Source organism: Triticum urartu, chromosome 1A (assembly GCF_056163025.1).
Source record: "Triticum urartu cultivar PI428250 chromosome 1A, HENAU_Tu73, whole genome shotgun sequence".
NCBI classification, from domain to species: domain Eukaryota; kingdom Viridiplantae; phylum Streptophyta; class Magnoliopsida; order Poales; family Poaceae; genus Triticum; species Triticum urartu.
In genome coordinates, this window is record NC_141873.1 from 191,774,319 (window position 1) to 191,786,435 (window position 12,117).

Genomic DNA, 12,117 nt, shown 5'->3' on the forward strand with positions numbered 1-12,117 from the left:
ATAAGCTCCCCTCTTATAAAGCTAACATGCTATCTCATGCTGCCCGTCTTGAACTTATTCGCTCTGTCTTTTCTGCTATCCCTGTTTATTATATGGCAAACATTCTGTTTCCAAAAAAATTTATTGCCAAGCTCACTTCTATCATTAGGAATTTTTGGTGGACAGGGATTAGAGAAACAGATTCTAAGAGGAGTCTTTGTCTTAGAGCATGGAAGGATATTACCAACTCCAAGTCTGAAGGTGGTCTTGGAATCAGAAATCTAAAAGCCGTCAATGAGAGTCTTATTCTTGCTGCGGCTTGGAGGTTAGCTAAAAACCCCTCCTCCCAATTATATTGTGTTCTTCAAGCCAAATATTTTTCTACCACTTCTATTTGGAAAGCTACTAATAATCCACCTAAATCTGCCTTTTGGTCTTCCATTTTAAAAATGCTTCCTAAACTTAAAGAGCATGCCTTCTATCAACTCACCCAAGGTAATGTTTCTATTTGGAGCATGCCTTGGTGCAATCTTTGAAACTCTATTCATGATTTTCTCATTCCTCAACCATCAGGCTTTATTTATCCCTCCTTGGTTAGGGATCTTTGGCAGCCTGGGCAAAGGCAATGGAATCGTCAACTCATTTTCTCTCTTTTTCAGCAACTTTTGGCTACTCAGATTATCAACATTGATATTCTCGATGATGATAATGCTGATATTCTTTGTTGGCCTTTGGCTCCCAATAGTATTTGCTCTTCCAAAGCTGCTTATAAACTTTGCTTACAAGACATTCATACTAATCCTAGAACTGCTCCTCTGGATGTTCCTTTGGATTTGAAAGCTTTTCTTAAAACTATTTGGAAGCAGAATGATTTATTGCCCAAGGTTAAAACTTTTGCTTGGAGGATGCTTAGCAAAGCTTTGCCCACAGGAATGAGAGCAGGCCGTTTTTCTATTCACATTTCGCAGAATTGTTGTAGATGTGCTCAACAAGAAGATGAGTTTCACCTTTTCTTTCTTTGTGACTTTACTAGAGCGGCCTGGTTCTCTGCTCCTTGGTTTCTTAGATCTGACATCCTTGTGCAAGGTCACTCTTCAATGCATTCCCTTCTGATTCACTTTGCTTCTATGGGCCATCCTTATGCATCTTTGCAAAATATTTTCAATTTTATGTGATGCATTTGGAAGGCTAGAAATGATTTTCTCTTTGAGAGGAAATTTTCTTTTCCCTACCAAATTAAAATTACTGCTACTAGTTTGAATAATATTCTCCAAGAGGAGATTCTGCCTTCTACTAATATTCAGTCTTTGCAGGCTTCTCAACCTGATAATTCTCCTCTTCCTAAGCAAGGCAATACTCTCAAATCAGACCTTCTCATTAATGGTGCTAAAGTGTTTTCTGATGCTGCTTTCAGAACTTCTAGAGTTCCAGGATTTCAGCAAGGTCAATCGCGCACAGGTGTGGGAGTTTACTTTTGTCTTCCTTCTTCTAATAGGGAAATAAATATTCAAGTTCAAGCTTCAGGCCCTTCGACGGACACTCCTCTTCAAGCTGAAGCAATTGCTCTTGCTTGTGCAGCTCAATTGGCGGCTTGCCTTAACATTCAAACTCCTACTTTTTTAATTGATTCTCTTTCTCTTGCCACTGTTGCTGCTGCCAGGAATATTGCTCACTCTTCTACTCCTTAGAATATTAGAAAAGAAGTGGCTTCTTTTGTAAACTCTACTTCTAATCTTAATCCCCAAGTTTTTCATATTTCTAGGAATTTGAATGGGGTGGCTCACAATTTAGCTCATCAAGTTTTTCAAATGGCTGGAGGACCTACACTCAATTGCTCTTCTCACTCTCATGTCACTGAATCATGTCCTGTAGCTGCCTCTCTTGTTGATTTTAATTTTGTAGGAATTCAGCTTCATAAGGTGTATTGCTTTTAGGAGAAAGTTGATAGCTCTGGGAAGTTCCTCATCTCAACATGATATGATGGTCTATGCTCGGTTGTTGGAAAGAAGGAGATTGCTGTCAAAGCTGGAATTTTCTTTTCCCTTTCTCTTCCTTTGTTTCTTAGGACATGCTGTTCTTCAACAAGGATCTTGTTCCTTGCTCTCTCATATGTCTTTATTCAGCTCTTCTTTCTTTACATCTGCAGTTCTTCTTTCTCTTTATTCTAGCAGATGGTGTAATCTCGACTGTAAAATGTTCTGTGAGCTGAATATATTGGTATCTTCGGGTGCCTTTCTCTGTTCAAAAAAAAAAAGGTCTGAAACACTGATTTAGGAAGGAGAGAAATAATACCCTTGTTTTGGGAAGGGAAGAAGTATGATGTAAAATTTACATACGTATGAATTGAGCCTGGTTGTGTAGTAAGAGAAAGCAGTTTTTAAAGAAAAGACTGAACTACTTACGTAGTGGCTTTTCTATGTGCCCATACAGGAAGTATTAGACCACCCAAAAGGTCGATCTCTTGTGATCTTCCGGCTCTCATGGCCGCCGTCTCTCTGGCAGATGTGTCCATCTGCAAGTTTATCTTGAAAACCCAGTATTAGAACCATTGGTGCAAAGTACTCCCTCCGTCCCAAAATAAGTGATTCAACTTTGTACTAACTTTGTACTAAAGCTAGTACAAAGTTGAGTCACTTATTTTGGGACGGAGGGAGTAACTATGAAAGAAAAGGTAAAGGGTTTACATCTTCTGCAAGTGGCTTCCAGTATTCTGTAAGTGATGGTGTGTGGACTCGGTCAGGATCAGTCAAAGCACTCAGCAGTTTCAATTCAAATAAGATGCGGGTTTCCAAAAATTGAACAGACAAGAAATGTGACCAAGGACACATAGAGGGAATTGGATGATTAATTTTTATGAATACTATGTAGGCCAATCCACTAATGAAGTAGTAACTTGCAGAAAAACTGTACAAAATCCCTTTCCAAATAGAGTGTCCCCACTCAGACTCTTTTAACATTTGTATATAGAAGTAAAATTGGATAGTAAGACAAAAAAGGCCTAACTGACGTATTTTTTGCGCTTAATGCATTGTTGCTCCTTCAAATAGGACAATAGCAGGAAGTTCTAGCTAAAACATACAGGGTTTAGTTCTGCCCATTTCCACAGTTGGGCAAGTTCTTTGTTTCCCAACCTCCACCTTGGCTTACTGCAACAAAGGAGAACACAATGTAAAATAATTAGAGAGCAGTAGAGCATGACATAATTACATCACCAATCTGTACAGTATTACCATTGCCCTAAATTCTCTTTTTATCACAAAACAAGGCTATTAAAATAGCCAATCTGCATAAGTCCTAGTAGCATGCTCCTACAAGATTCTTACAAAAACCTACATGGGTATGCTCCCAATAGGAATGGATATAGATTATGCTTACAAAAATGCTACACTCTAACACCTCCACCGGAGCACAGTTCAGCTCCCACAATCAGTAATCAGCATGAAAACTTAAAAAACAAGTTTGATAGAAATCAATGTTCAGGAAAGCATGAAGCATAAGCGAAGCGATAGGTTGACGCTTAGAGCAATGGGCTTAAGCATTTTAAAAAATAGAACTGCAGGTTTTGGAGGTTGTAGACCGAGAATTAACCTGAGTAGACGATGCGGGACCTTGGGGAAGCTGGTCACATATTTCCTGAATGTGTATTGGCCTGTGTTGCCGCGACAACATAGATCAGCAATCAGAGTAATCCTTCAGCACTAATATTGGCTCTCAAGTTTCTCCTACGTGTATATTCAGTTCTGAAACATGCACATACCAGAGGGAATCCATGGTAGAATAAACTGAGAATCAAAAAATCATAGAAACTTTTGTCCAAATTACTACCATAACCTTGTTAGAGAAGGATTCGAAGAGAATCAACTACAAAGTATTGCAGTATCATGATAACGACAGAAGGTATAGCCAACATTTAAGTTTTTTTTGAGTTGCCACTTTTGCAATTCTGAAATCTGAAGTAACTAAGGTCCGAGTTATTGATAACTACCGATTTTCGTGGGCAACACTTCCGACTCGGGTGAGGAACACCAAATTTAGTACTTTAGTATTCAGTTTTATCGCTAAATATGCAGCCTCCTTAGCCTCTTTAGCCTCCAGATTCAGTTACACTTCTACTAACACCTTGGTCCAGATTCAGTTAGCCCTCTCGAGCTGGACATGCCCAGCATGGACGACTACCTGCAGCTGCAGCAGGACTCCGCCGACTGCAGAGTCCACGCCAAGCGTGGCTGCACCACTGACCCGCAGAGCATCGCTTGGGAGGGTTAGTTAGTTTCCTGCAACATTTTCGGTATTCGTCTTGGTGTCGGATGTTTATACTGAACATTTTTTCTTGCTTATGCTGTTTAGGAAAGAAGAACAAGGACCAATAAGAGGCTAAGGAGGCTGGTCAGTGGTGCAGCCACGCTTGGCGTGGACTCTGCAGTCGGCGGAGTCCTGCTGCAGCTGCAGGTAGTCGTCCATGCTGGGCATGTCCAGCTCGAGAGGGCTAACTGAATCTGGACCAAGGTGTTAGTAGAAGTGTAGCATTAAACAATTGGCAGGCGGGAGAGTCTGGATGGATGTGAAGTGTATATATGTGATGTTTGTCCTACCTGGGAGTCGATGTTGCTGAAGCTGGTGACCATGCCGACATCGCTGTCGCCGAGCACCTCGGCCTTCTTGCTGCCGGGCGCTGAGAAGATGACGTTGGAGTTGGTGTCGTCACATGTGCTCATGGAGAAGATCCTCAAGAGGTCACTCGAGCCGTTGCCGGCAGCGATGCTCTCGCCGACGTCCTGCTGCCTCAAGAAGCTCCACAACGAGCCCAGCCTCCTCTGCTGTGCCATCGCGTCGACATTGCCTCCTCCGTGCGAATGCAAGTAGCTGATTCCCATCCTTCCTCTCGTGCCACCGATGCTGCCATTGCCTGTGCATCATCAGTCACAGAGCCAGAGCACATCGATCAAAGCGCACAAGGGCCAAAAAAAACACAACACCCGACCAAATCTGGAAAATCAACATGATCACTGAAGCAAGGATCATGACAGCGTATAGGATATTTAAAGCATATAGGATATATAAAACAAATGCAGCAGAGGTAGCTAGAAAGGAAACAAAGAAACTTGATCTATAGTAAAAATAAGAAGCAACCTCCAAGATAATACGCCTGCAAAACGAAATAAAATAACTAATTAGGACATGGAACCATTGTAACTGCCATGTTGCTCTGCAGTTAGCATATTTGAGCTATTAAAAACCTCAAAATCTAGTACTTTTCTGTCCTAATGGTGACAACCAAAAGCTATCTATTGCGCATTGAGCACCCTAGTTAATGGTCAGAACATTGTGTCATAATGGATTCAAACAATCTCAAATCCTAGCCATTTAAACAAGATACAAAGTCATGGAATTTATCCCAACAGTACACAGAGGAAGCTGCATAATATAAAAGAATAAAATATGAATTAGCAATCAAACTGTAGTAAGTCACTAAATCGGTATGATGAGAACCTACAAAGCAGAGTACAATTGAAAAGTTAAGGTAAAAGAGAACTTTGACCTAAAACTGTAAAACAAGAAAAAAAACATTTTTACCTGTCTGTGCTGCCATAGATGAATCGATAATCAAACTGCAGTCAGCTAGCCTTGAAAGCCAAAATATAATGGATGGACTATGAGAACAATACATAACTCTATTGCATCGGATTGTAGTTAAACAAATTCAGATGTGGTCATTTGGTGGAAGGATACCTTAGTTGGATATAACACTAATCAAATGGCTGTCGCCTGCGCATTCGTTTCTGGTGACAAATATATGGTGCACGAAACCTGCACATTCAATTGCCATGGTGAAAAATACAGGTGCACAAATGGTTCAAGAAGTACAATCGCATCAAGATAGACTAACATGTTTCTAGATTGGGATTTGCTTCATTCTTAAAGCCTAGCACTTGAATCTGTAACTTTCAAAGGTGAGCAATCGATGCCTGACTTATAAAATTCTCTTTCTTATAATCTGAGCATCTGTCAAAGAATTCAAATGAAGAAAAGCATAATGAGATTCCACATCATAGCTTTCAACAGCAGAGCAACTTACAGAATGGAATTACCCAATCATTATCAATGTTAGTGAACTATTTGTTTAACTCTCGTCGGAACTCAACTATCATTGTCCCCGTTAATCTCACCTGGTATGTGATGTGGCGGGGTGCAACCATTGCTTAAGTACCCCGTGAAACTGAAAATGAAAGTTTGACATAGTAAAATATACCAATACCCAAATTTACCTAAATCTGCAGTGATATTTTTCTGTAAATGACAATCATGTGAAACTAAAAACACCTAAATATAACCTGACAACTTAAAATTTACTCAGGAAATGACAGAGTAGATCGAGAATCACCAAAACAACTCACCTCAGATGAAGCACAACTCAAGGAGACCTGCTTCACCTCCAATGATCCACCTCTACCTCACACACATCATGGATCCTCCTACATCAAGCCATCATGGAAGGAAAAATCTAAGAATGTGCACTGAAACCTCAAGTAGTTTCACCTCGGACAGCTCGAGCGGGCTGGCTCGCCTCGGTCGCCTGGACCACGAACGTGAGAAAGAAGGTGGAAGCCTACCTTGGCTGGTGTGGGTGAGTTCTTCCAGGGCACGCCCCAGAGTAAGAAGACAGCAGAGAAAAATCTCACCACCTGTGGTGGGGCTCCACTGGATGGCCACCGGCATGCTTGTCCCATCCTCCATTGTCGAGTTGGTGACGAGAGAATAGACGAGGCGAGTGAGGCCGGCGACGGTGAATGGCCCCTGGCCGGCGGCGCCGCCTCCACGAGGACCAGCCTGCTCCTTCACCTGTCCCCGCCTCATCCCTCTTCCCTCGAGCCTCCTGTCCCCGCCTCTTCCCTCTTGGAGCCTCACCCGCGACGGGCCGACAGCTGCTTGTCCTGGTCGCCCACCTCCACTGCCCCTTCGCCCCACCACCGGGCCTAACTTGCGCCAGATCTGGAACAAGGCGCCGCCGACGACCGGATAAACAACGGAGAGAGGGAAGTCGAGGTGGGGAAGCAGCAACGGTGGGGGAGGAGGAGTAGGCGGCGGCGAGGCCCTGGTGACGAGCGGGAAGGAGGGAGGAGCAGTGGATCGAGGGGAATGTGGGAGCTAGGGTTGTGCGGCGGCTGGTGTGCGAGCGAGATTGGGTGCGTAGCGCGCGGACCAGATTGGGCAAAGTGTCGTTCACGCTGAAACGGCCAACCCAGCCAATGAACACGAGGCGCGAGCCCACTCGTCATTGGCCAATCAAAACGACCGGGAGGTGAAGATCCAACGACCGGGACATGCCAAAAGGGCAGATCCGACGGTCGAGAAGGCTGCAATCGGGGGAGCCTTCTTCATGCAAGTTGGCTTATTGGGGATGTGCATATCCTCGTTGAGGTAACATAGTGTTATTCGAAATTTCTCCGGTTCCATGTTATTCGGAATGAGTTCGTTAACAAGACTTAATCAACCTTGTTAGTAGATTTCTTTTGATAATCATGAGATGGATGAAACTAGAAGGCACAACCTTCTGTACCCTTCTTTTACTCTCTGTTATTTATAATAAATAAAATAAAAATAAATAATTTTCTGTCTGTTATCTGATTTATCCGTGCAATATAAAAATACCCCGAGAATAAAATTTCTCCAAATGCCCTGAAATTTAAATATGATTTTTTTGGAATATTTGAGAATATTTGGCAGTGAGAACACAGCAGGAGGAGTTGGCACCTGGCCACGAGGGTCAGGGGCGCGCCCTACCCCCTGGGTGCGCTCCCTGCCTCGTGGGCCCACGGTGGCCCTCCTCCACTTATCCTTGCACCCACACACCCCTTCTTCATCCCACAAACACGAATATCCAGTTCATATCCGAGTCCAAGCTCATTTTGCTGCCATTTTCGATCTCCTTGCTCAAAGCACCTCTCAGAAAACTGCTTGAAGAGATTGTTCTTTGGCATGTGACTCCTCCATTGGTCCAATTAGTTTTGTTCTAGTGCTTTATTAATTGCAAATTTTTGCTGCTTAGGTGTAACGCCCTCGATGCGGCTATAGCTCCCACGTGTCGAGGCACGACTTAGAGACATAACCGCATTGAAAGCAATGTCGCAAGTTAGGCAATCTTCACAACATCCCATGTAATATAGATAATAAAAGGGGAGATATATAGTTGGCTTACACTCGCCACGTCAATCAAAGTACATAAATAGCATTACAACATTCAAACACTCATGGCCCGACTACGGCGCCAAAATAAAAGATAAACCCAACATGCGACACGGTCCCGATCACCCCAACTTGGCACCACTACTGATCATCAGGGAAAGACACGTAGTATCGGCGTGAGTCCTCGTCGAACTCCCACTTGAGCTCAAGCGCGTCATCTGGAGCGGAATCATCAGGCCCTGCATCTGGTTTGGAAGTAATCTGCGAGCCACAGGGACTCAGCAATCTCGCACCCTCGCGATCAAGACTATTTAAGCTTAATAGGTAAGGCAAAGGAAAATATGTGGAGCTGCAGCAAGCGACTAGCATATATGGTGGCTATCCTGTTCGCAAAAGAGAGCGAGAAGAGGAGGCAAAGCGCGAGCGAGTAACTAGAGGGCATCTTGCGGCAAGCATTACTCCAACACCGTGTTCACTTCCCAGACTACGCCGAGAAGAGACCATCACGGTAACTCACACAGTTGGTTCATTTTAATTAAATTAAGGTTCAAGTTATCTATAACCGGACATTAACAAATTCCCATCTGCCCATAACCGCGGGCACGGCTTTCAAAAGTTCAAATCCCTGCAGGGGAGTCCCAACTTAGCCCATGACAAGCTCTCACGGTCAATGAAGGAATAGACCTCCTCCCGAGACGTTCCGATCAGACTTGATATCTCGGTTCTTCAAGACATTTCGACAAGTTAAAAACAAATCCAGCAACACCGCCCGAATGTGCCGACAAATCCCGATAGGAGCTGCACATATCTCGTTCTCAGGGCACACTCAGATTGTCCAAACTTCCGGTAGGCCAGCCCAGAGTTTCCCCTGGTGGCCACCGGAGGCTGACAAGGTGGACCAACACTCAGAGGAGCACTGGCCCGGGGGGGTTTAAATAAGATGACCCTCGGGCTCCGGAAACACAAGGGAAAAAGAGGCTAGGTGGCAAATGGTAAAACCAAGATTGGGCATTGCTGGAAAAGCTTTAATCAAGGCGAACTATCAAGGGGTTCCCATTATAACCCAACCATGTAAGGAACGCAAAATCCGGGAACATAACACCGATATGACGAAAACTAGGGCGGCAAGAGTGGAACAAAACACTAGGCGAGAGGCCGAGCCTTCCACCCTTTACCAAGTATATAGATACATTAAGATAACATGGCAATATAATGATATCCCAACAAGTAAATAATGTTCCAACAAGGAACGGTCTCCAATCTTCACCTGCAACTAGCAACGCTATAAGGGGGGCTGAGCAAAGCGGTAACATAGCCAATCAACGGTTTGCTAGGACATGGTGGGTTAGAGGTTTGACATGGCAATTTGGGAGGCATGATAAGCAAATGGCAGGCATCGTAGCATAGGCATAGCAAAAGAGCGAGCATCTAGCAAAGCAAAGATAGTGGTGATTTCGAGGGTATGATCATCTTGCCTGCAAAGTTGTCAGAGTTGACTGGATCCTCAAAAGCAAACTCAACGGGCTCCTCATTAGCGAACTCGTCTCCCGGCTCTACCCAAACAAGAAAAACAAGCAACAAGGACACAATCAACCACGTGCAAGCTCAAACAATATGATGCAAACATGGTATGCTATGCGGGATGCAATATGCGATGCATATGCAAGATTTAACAAGGAATGAATAAACCTGGCCTCAAATTGGAAATCCAAGTGTGCCACTGGAGAGGTGAGATGAAATCGCTTGAAAATGATATAAAGATCACCGGAATGGGAGTTACGGTTTGGAAATGGCAAGCAATTCAAATATGACCATGTTCTGCGATAAACAGCAAGTAGCCATCTAAATGCAACAAGATGAACATGCTACAGCGCTCAAACATTGCAAGAAAATACGTGGCAGGGATCCACTCATGATGCTTAACAAAAGACTAGCACTGAGCTACGGCCAATTCATCCATTAACAGGTTCAAACAAGCATGGCAATAATGCATTTGGCAAACAGATCTCAGACTTAGTGAAATTAACACTTGTCTGGAATTTCAGATCAGATAGCACTCTTTGGGGCATGAAAACAATATGCTACAGGACCTGACCATGGCAAAGTAAAGAATGGCATGGAGATACTCAAAGAGCTTAACAAAAGTCCCTTAGTGACCTTGAGCCAAAAGGGATCAGAAAATACATTTGCAAGCATGTGAACATGGCAAAAACATAATCAGATCACAGACTTAGTGAAAAACTGGAGCATGCAAATCAGGTATCAAGTAGGCATGTTTACGAGCTCGATGCACTCACTACACAGTATGTCATGACAATCTAAGCATACACACCCATCAAGAATACACATTATACAAGCTAGACATGGCAAGAACAATAACATAGCATGCATGGATCAACTACAACATTCTCGGCAAAATCGCTAACAAGTAGATAATCTGCCCAGATTCACGAAATGGCAAAAGTAGAGCTCGACTGACACAAGCTAGGGTGCTCCATAATTGCAAACAAAGACATGGATGGATAGAGCACTACAATATTAACAAAACATCTTTACTGATCACCCTCAAAAGAGGCACGGATCACTAGGAAACAACATGAACATATGGCATATTGAGATAAACAGTTCAAGGACTTAGTGGAAATGCTAAGTCCCTGAAATCAGCATTAACGAATGCACCACTTTGCAAGCTTGTGTTAGTCACCACACACATCACAAAAATACATGGGTTGCACCTCTGGATAGATGTCAAAACATATAACAAAACTCATGAAGAGCTCAGGGGCATATCATGCACACATTAATCATGACAAAAATGACAAATATCTAATTGGAGCAGCACATCTGACAATTATCTCAAATAGCATTCTTCTAACAGCATTTCGGGCATCAAGATGAACACAAATAAAAATGATGCAATGAGATGAAATGATATGCTCTCTGAGACGAACATTTTGATATGCTATATGTCCAAAACGGAGCTACGGATGCAAAGTTACGACACGATGAATAAGGGCAAAATAATTAGGGTTTTGGGCAAAAAAATCAACCGAGCAATTTTCCAGATCTAGATCCGGCGGCACGCGGATCGAGGTTGGCCGGATCTCACTGTAGATCGCCGGAGAAGGAAGTAGGGACGCCGGATCTGCAGCACCGGTGGCCGGAGGAGGCGGCAGACGACGCGGCGTCGAGGAGGAAGACGCCGGGCGGCGCGGGCCGGCGATGGCCGCGGCGGCTCGGTGCGGCGCGGGCCGGCGATGGCTGCGGCGGCTCGGTGCGGCGCCGGCCGGAGGGAGCACCGGAGCTCGCCGGCGATGGCGTCTGCGGCGGCCGACCGGGAGGAAGGAGGCGCGGGAGGATCCGGGAGGCGGGGCGCGGCGCGCGGGCCTCGGTGCCGGCCTTGGGCCCGGCGGGCCGGCAGCGGAGGGAGGCGGCCGGGCGAATGGGGAGGTGCCACGTGGCGGCGGCGGGCGCAGCGGACACGTCCGACGCCGGCGGACGTTGTCCGGCGCACGGAGGAAGAAGAGGACTAGGGTTTCGGGGGAGAGATCCGAATTTTCGGGAGTGGGTCTATATATAGACATAGGGGGAGCTAGGAGAGTCCAAATGAGGTGCGGTTTTCGGCCACGCGATCGTGATCGAACGCTCTAGATGATGGATAAGGTTTTGGTGGGTTTTGGGTCAAAATGGAGGGGTGTTGGGCTGCAACACACACGAGGCCTTTTCGGTCCCTCGGTTAACCGTTGGAGCATCAAACGAAGTCCAAATGGTACGAAACTTGACAGGCGGTCTACCGGTAGTAAACCAAGGCCGCTTGGCAAGTCTCGGTCCAATCCGGAAATGTTTAATCCCCACACACGAAAGAAAGGTAGAACGGAGCGCCGGAATGCAAAACAAACAACGGGGAAAATGCTCGAATGCATGAGATGAACACGTATGCAAATGCAATGCACA

General features: G+C 44.8%; 1 protein-coding gene across 21 annotated transcripts; it reads right to left on the reverse strand.

The window, feature by feature from the left end:
- Positions 1-1,333: 1,333 nt before the first annotated feature.
- On the reverse strand, positions 1,334-7,213 carry LOC125553423 (uncharacterized). Of its 21 annotated transcripts, none has more exons than XM_087517146.1 (11): positions 6,591-7,209; positions 6,375-6,452; positions 6,147-6,196; positions 5,867-5,982; positions 5,554-5,787; positions 4,572-4,885; positions 3,568-3,628; positions 3,059-3,125; positions 2,664-2,689; positions 2,382-2,491; positions 1,334-2,216 (listed from the first exon to the last, which is right to left on the reverse strand). In XM_087517146.1, exons 5-7 carry the CDS (start codon positions 5,645-5,647, stop codon positions 3,602-3,604), a joined length of 435 nt encoding a protein of 144 aa, XP_087373272.1. In that variant the 5' UTR covers positions 5,648-5,787; positions 5,867-5,982; positions 6,147-6,196; positions 6,375-6,452; positions 6,591-7,209; the 3' UTR covers positions 1,334-2,216; positions 2,382-2,491; positions 2,664-2,689; positions 3,059-3,125; positions 3,568-3,601. The 21 variants fall into 21 exon arrangements, with proteins under 21 accessions (XP_087373272.1, XP_087373265.1, XP_087373317.1 ...); XM_087517139.1 differs by having other exon boundaries at positions 2,382-2,503; XM_087517191.1 differs by adding an exon at positions 5,110-5,125 and having other exon boundaries at positions 2,382-3,125; positions 5,554-5,603; positions 5,710-5,787; positions 6,591-7,204.
- Between the last annotated feature and the right edge of the window lie 4,904 nt (positions 7,214-12,117).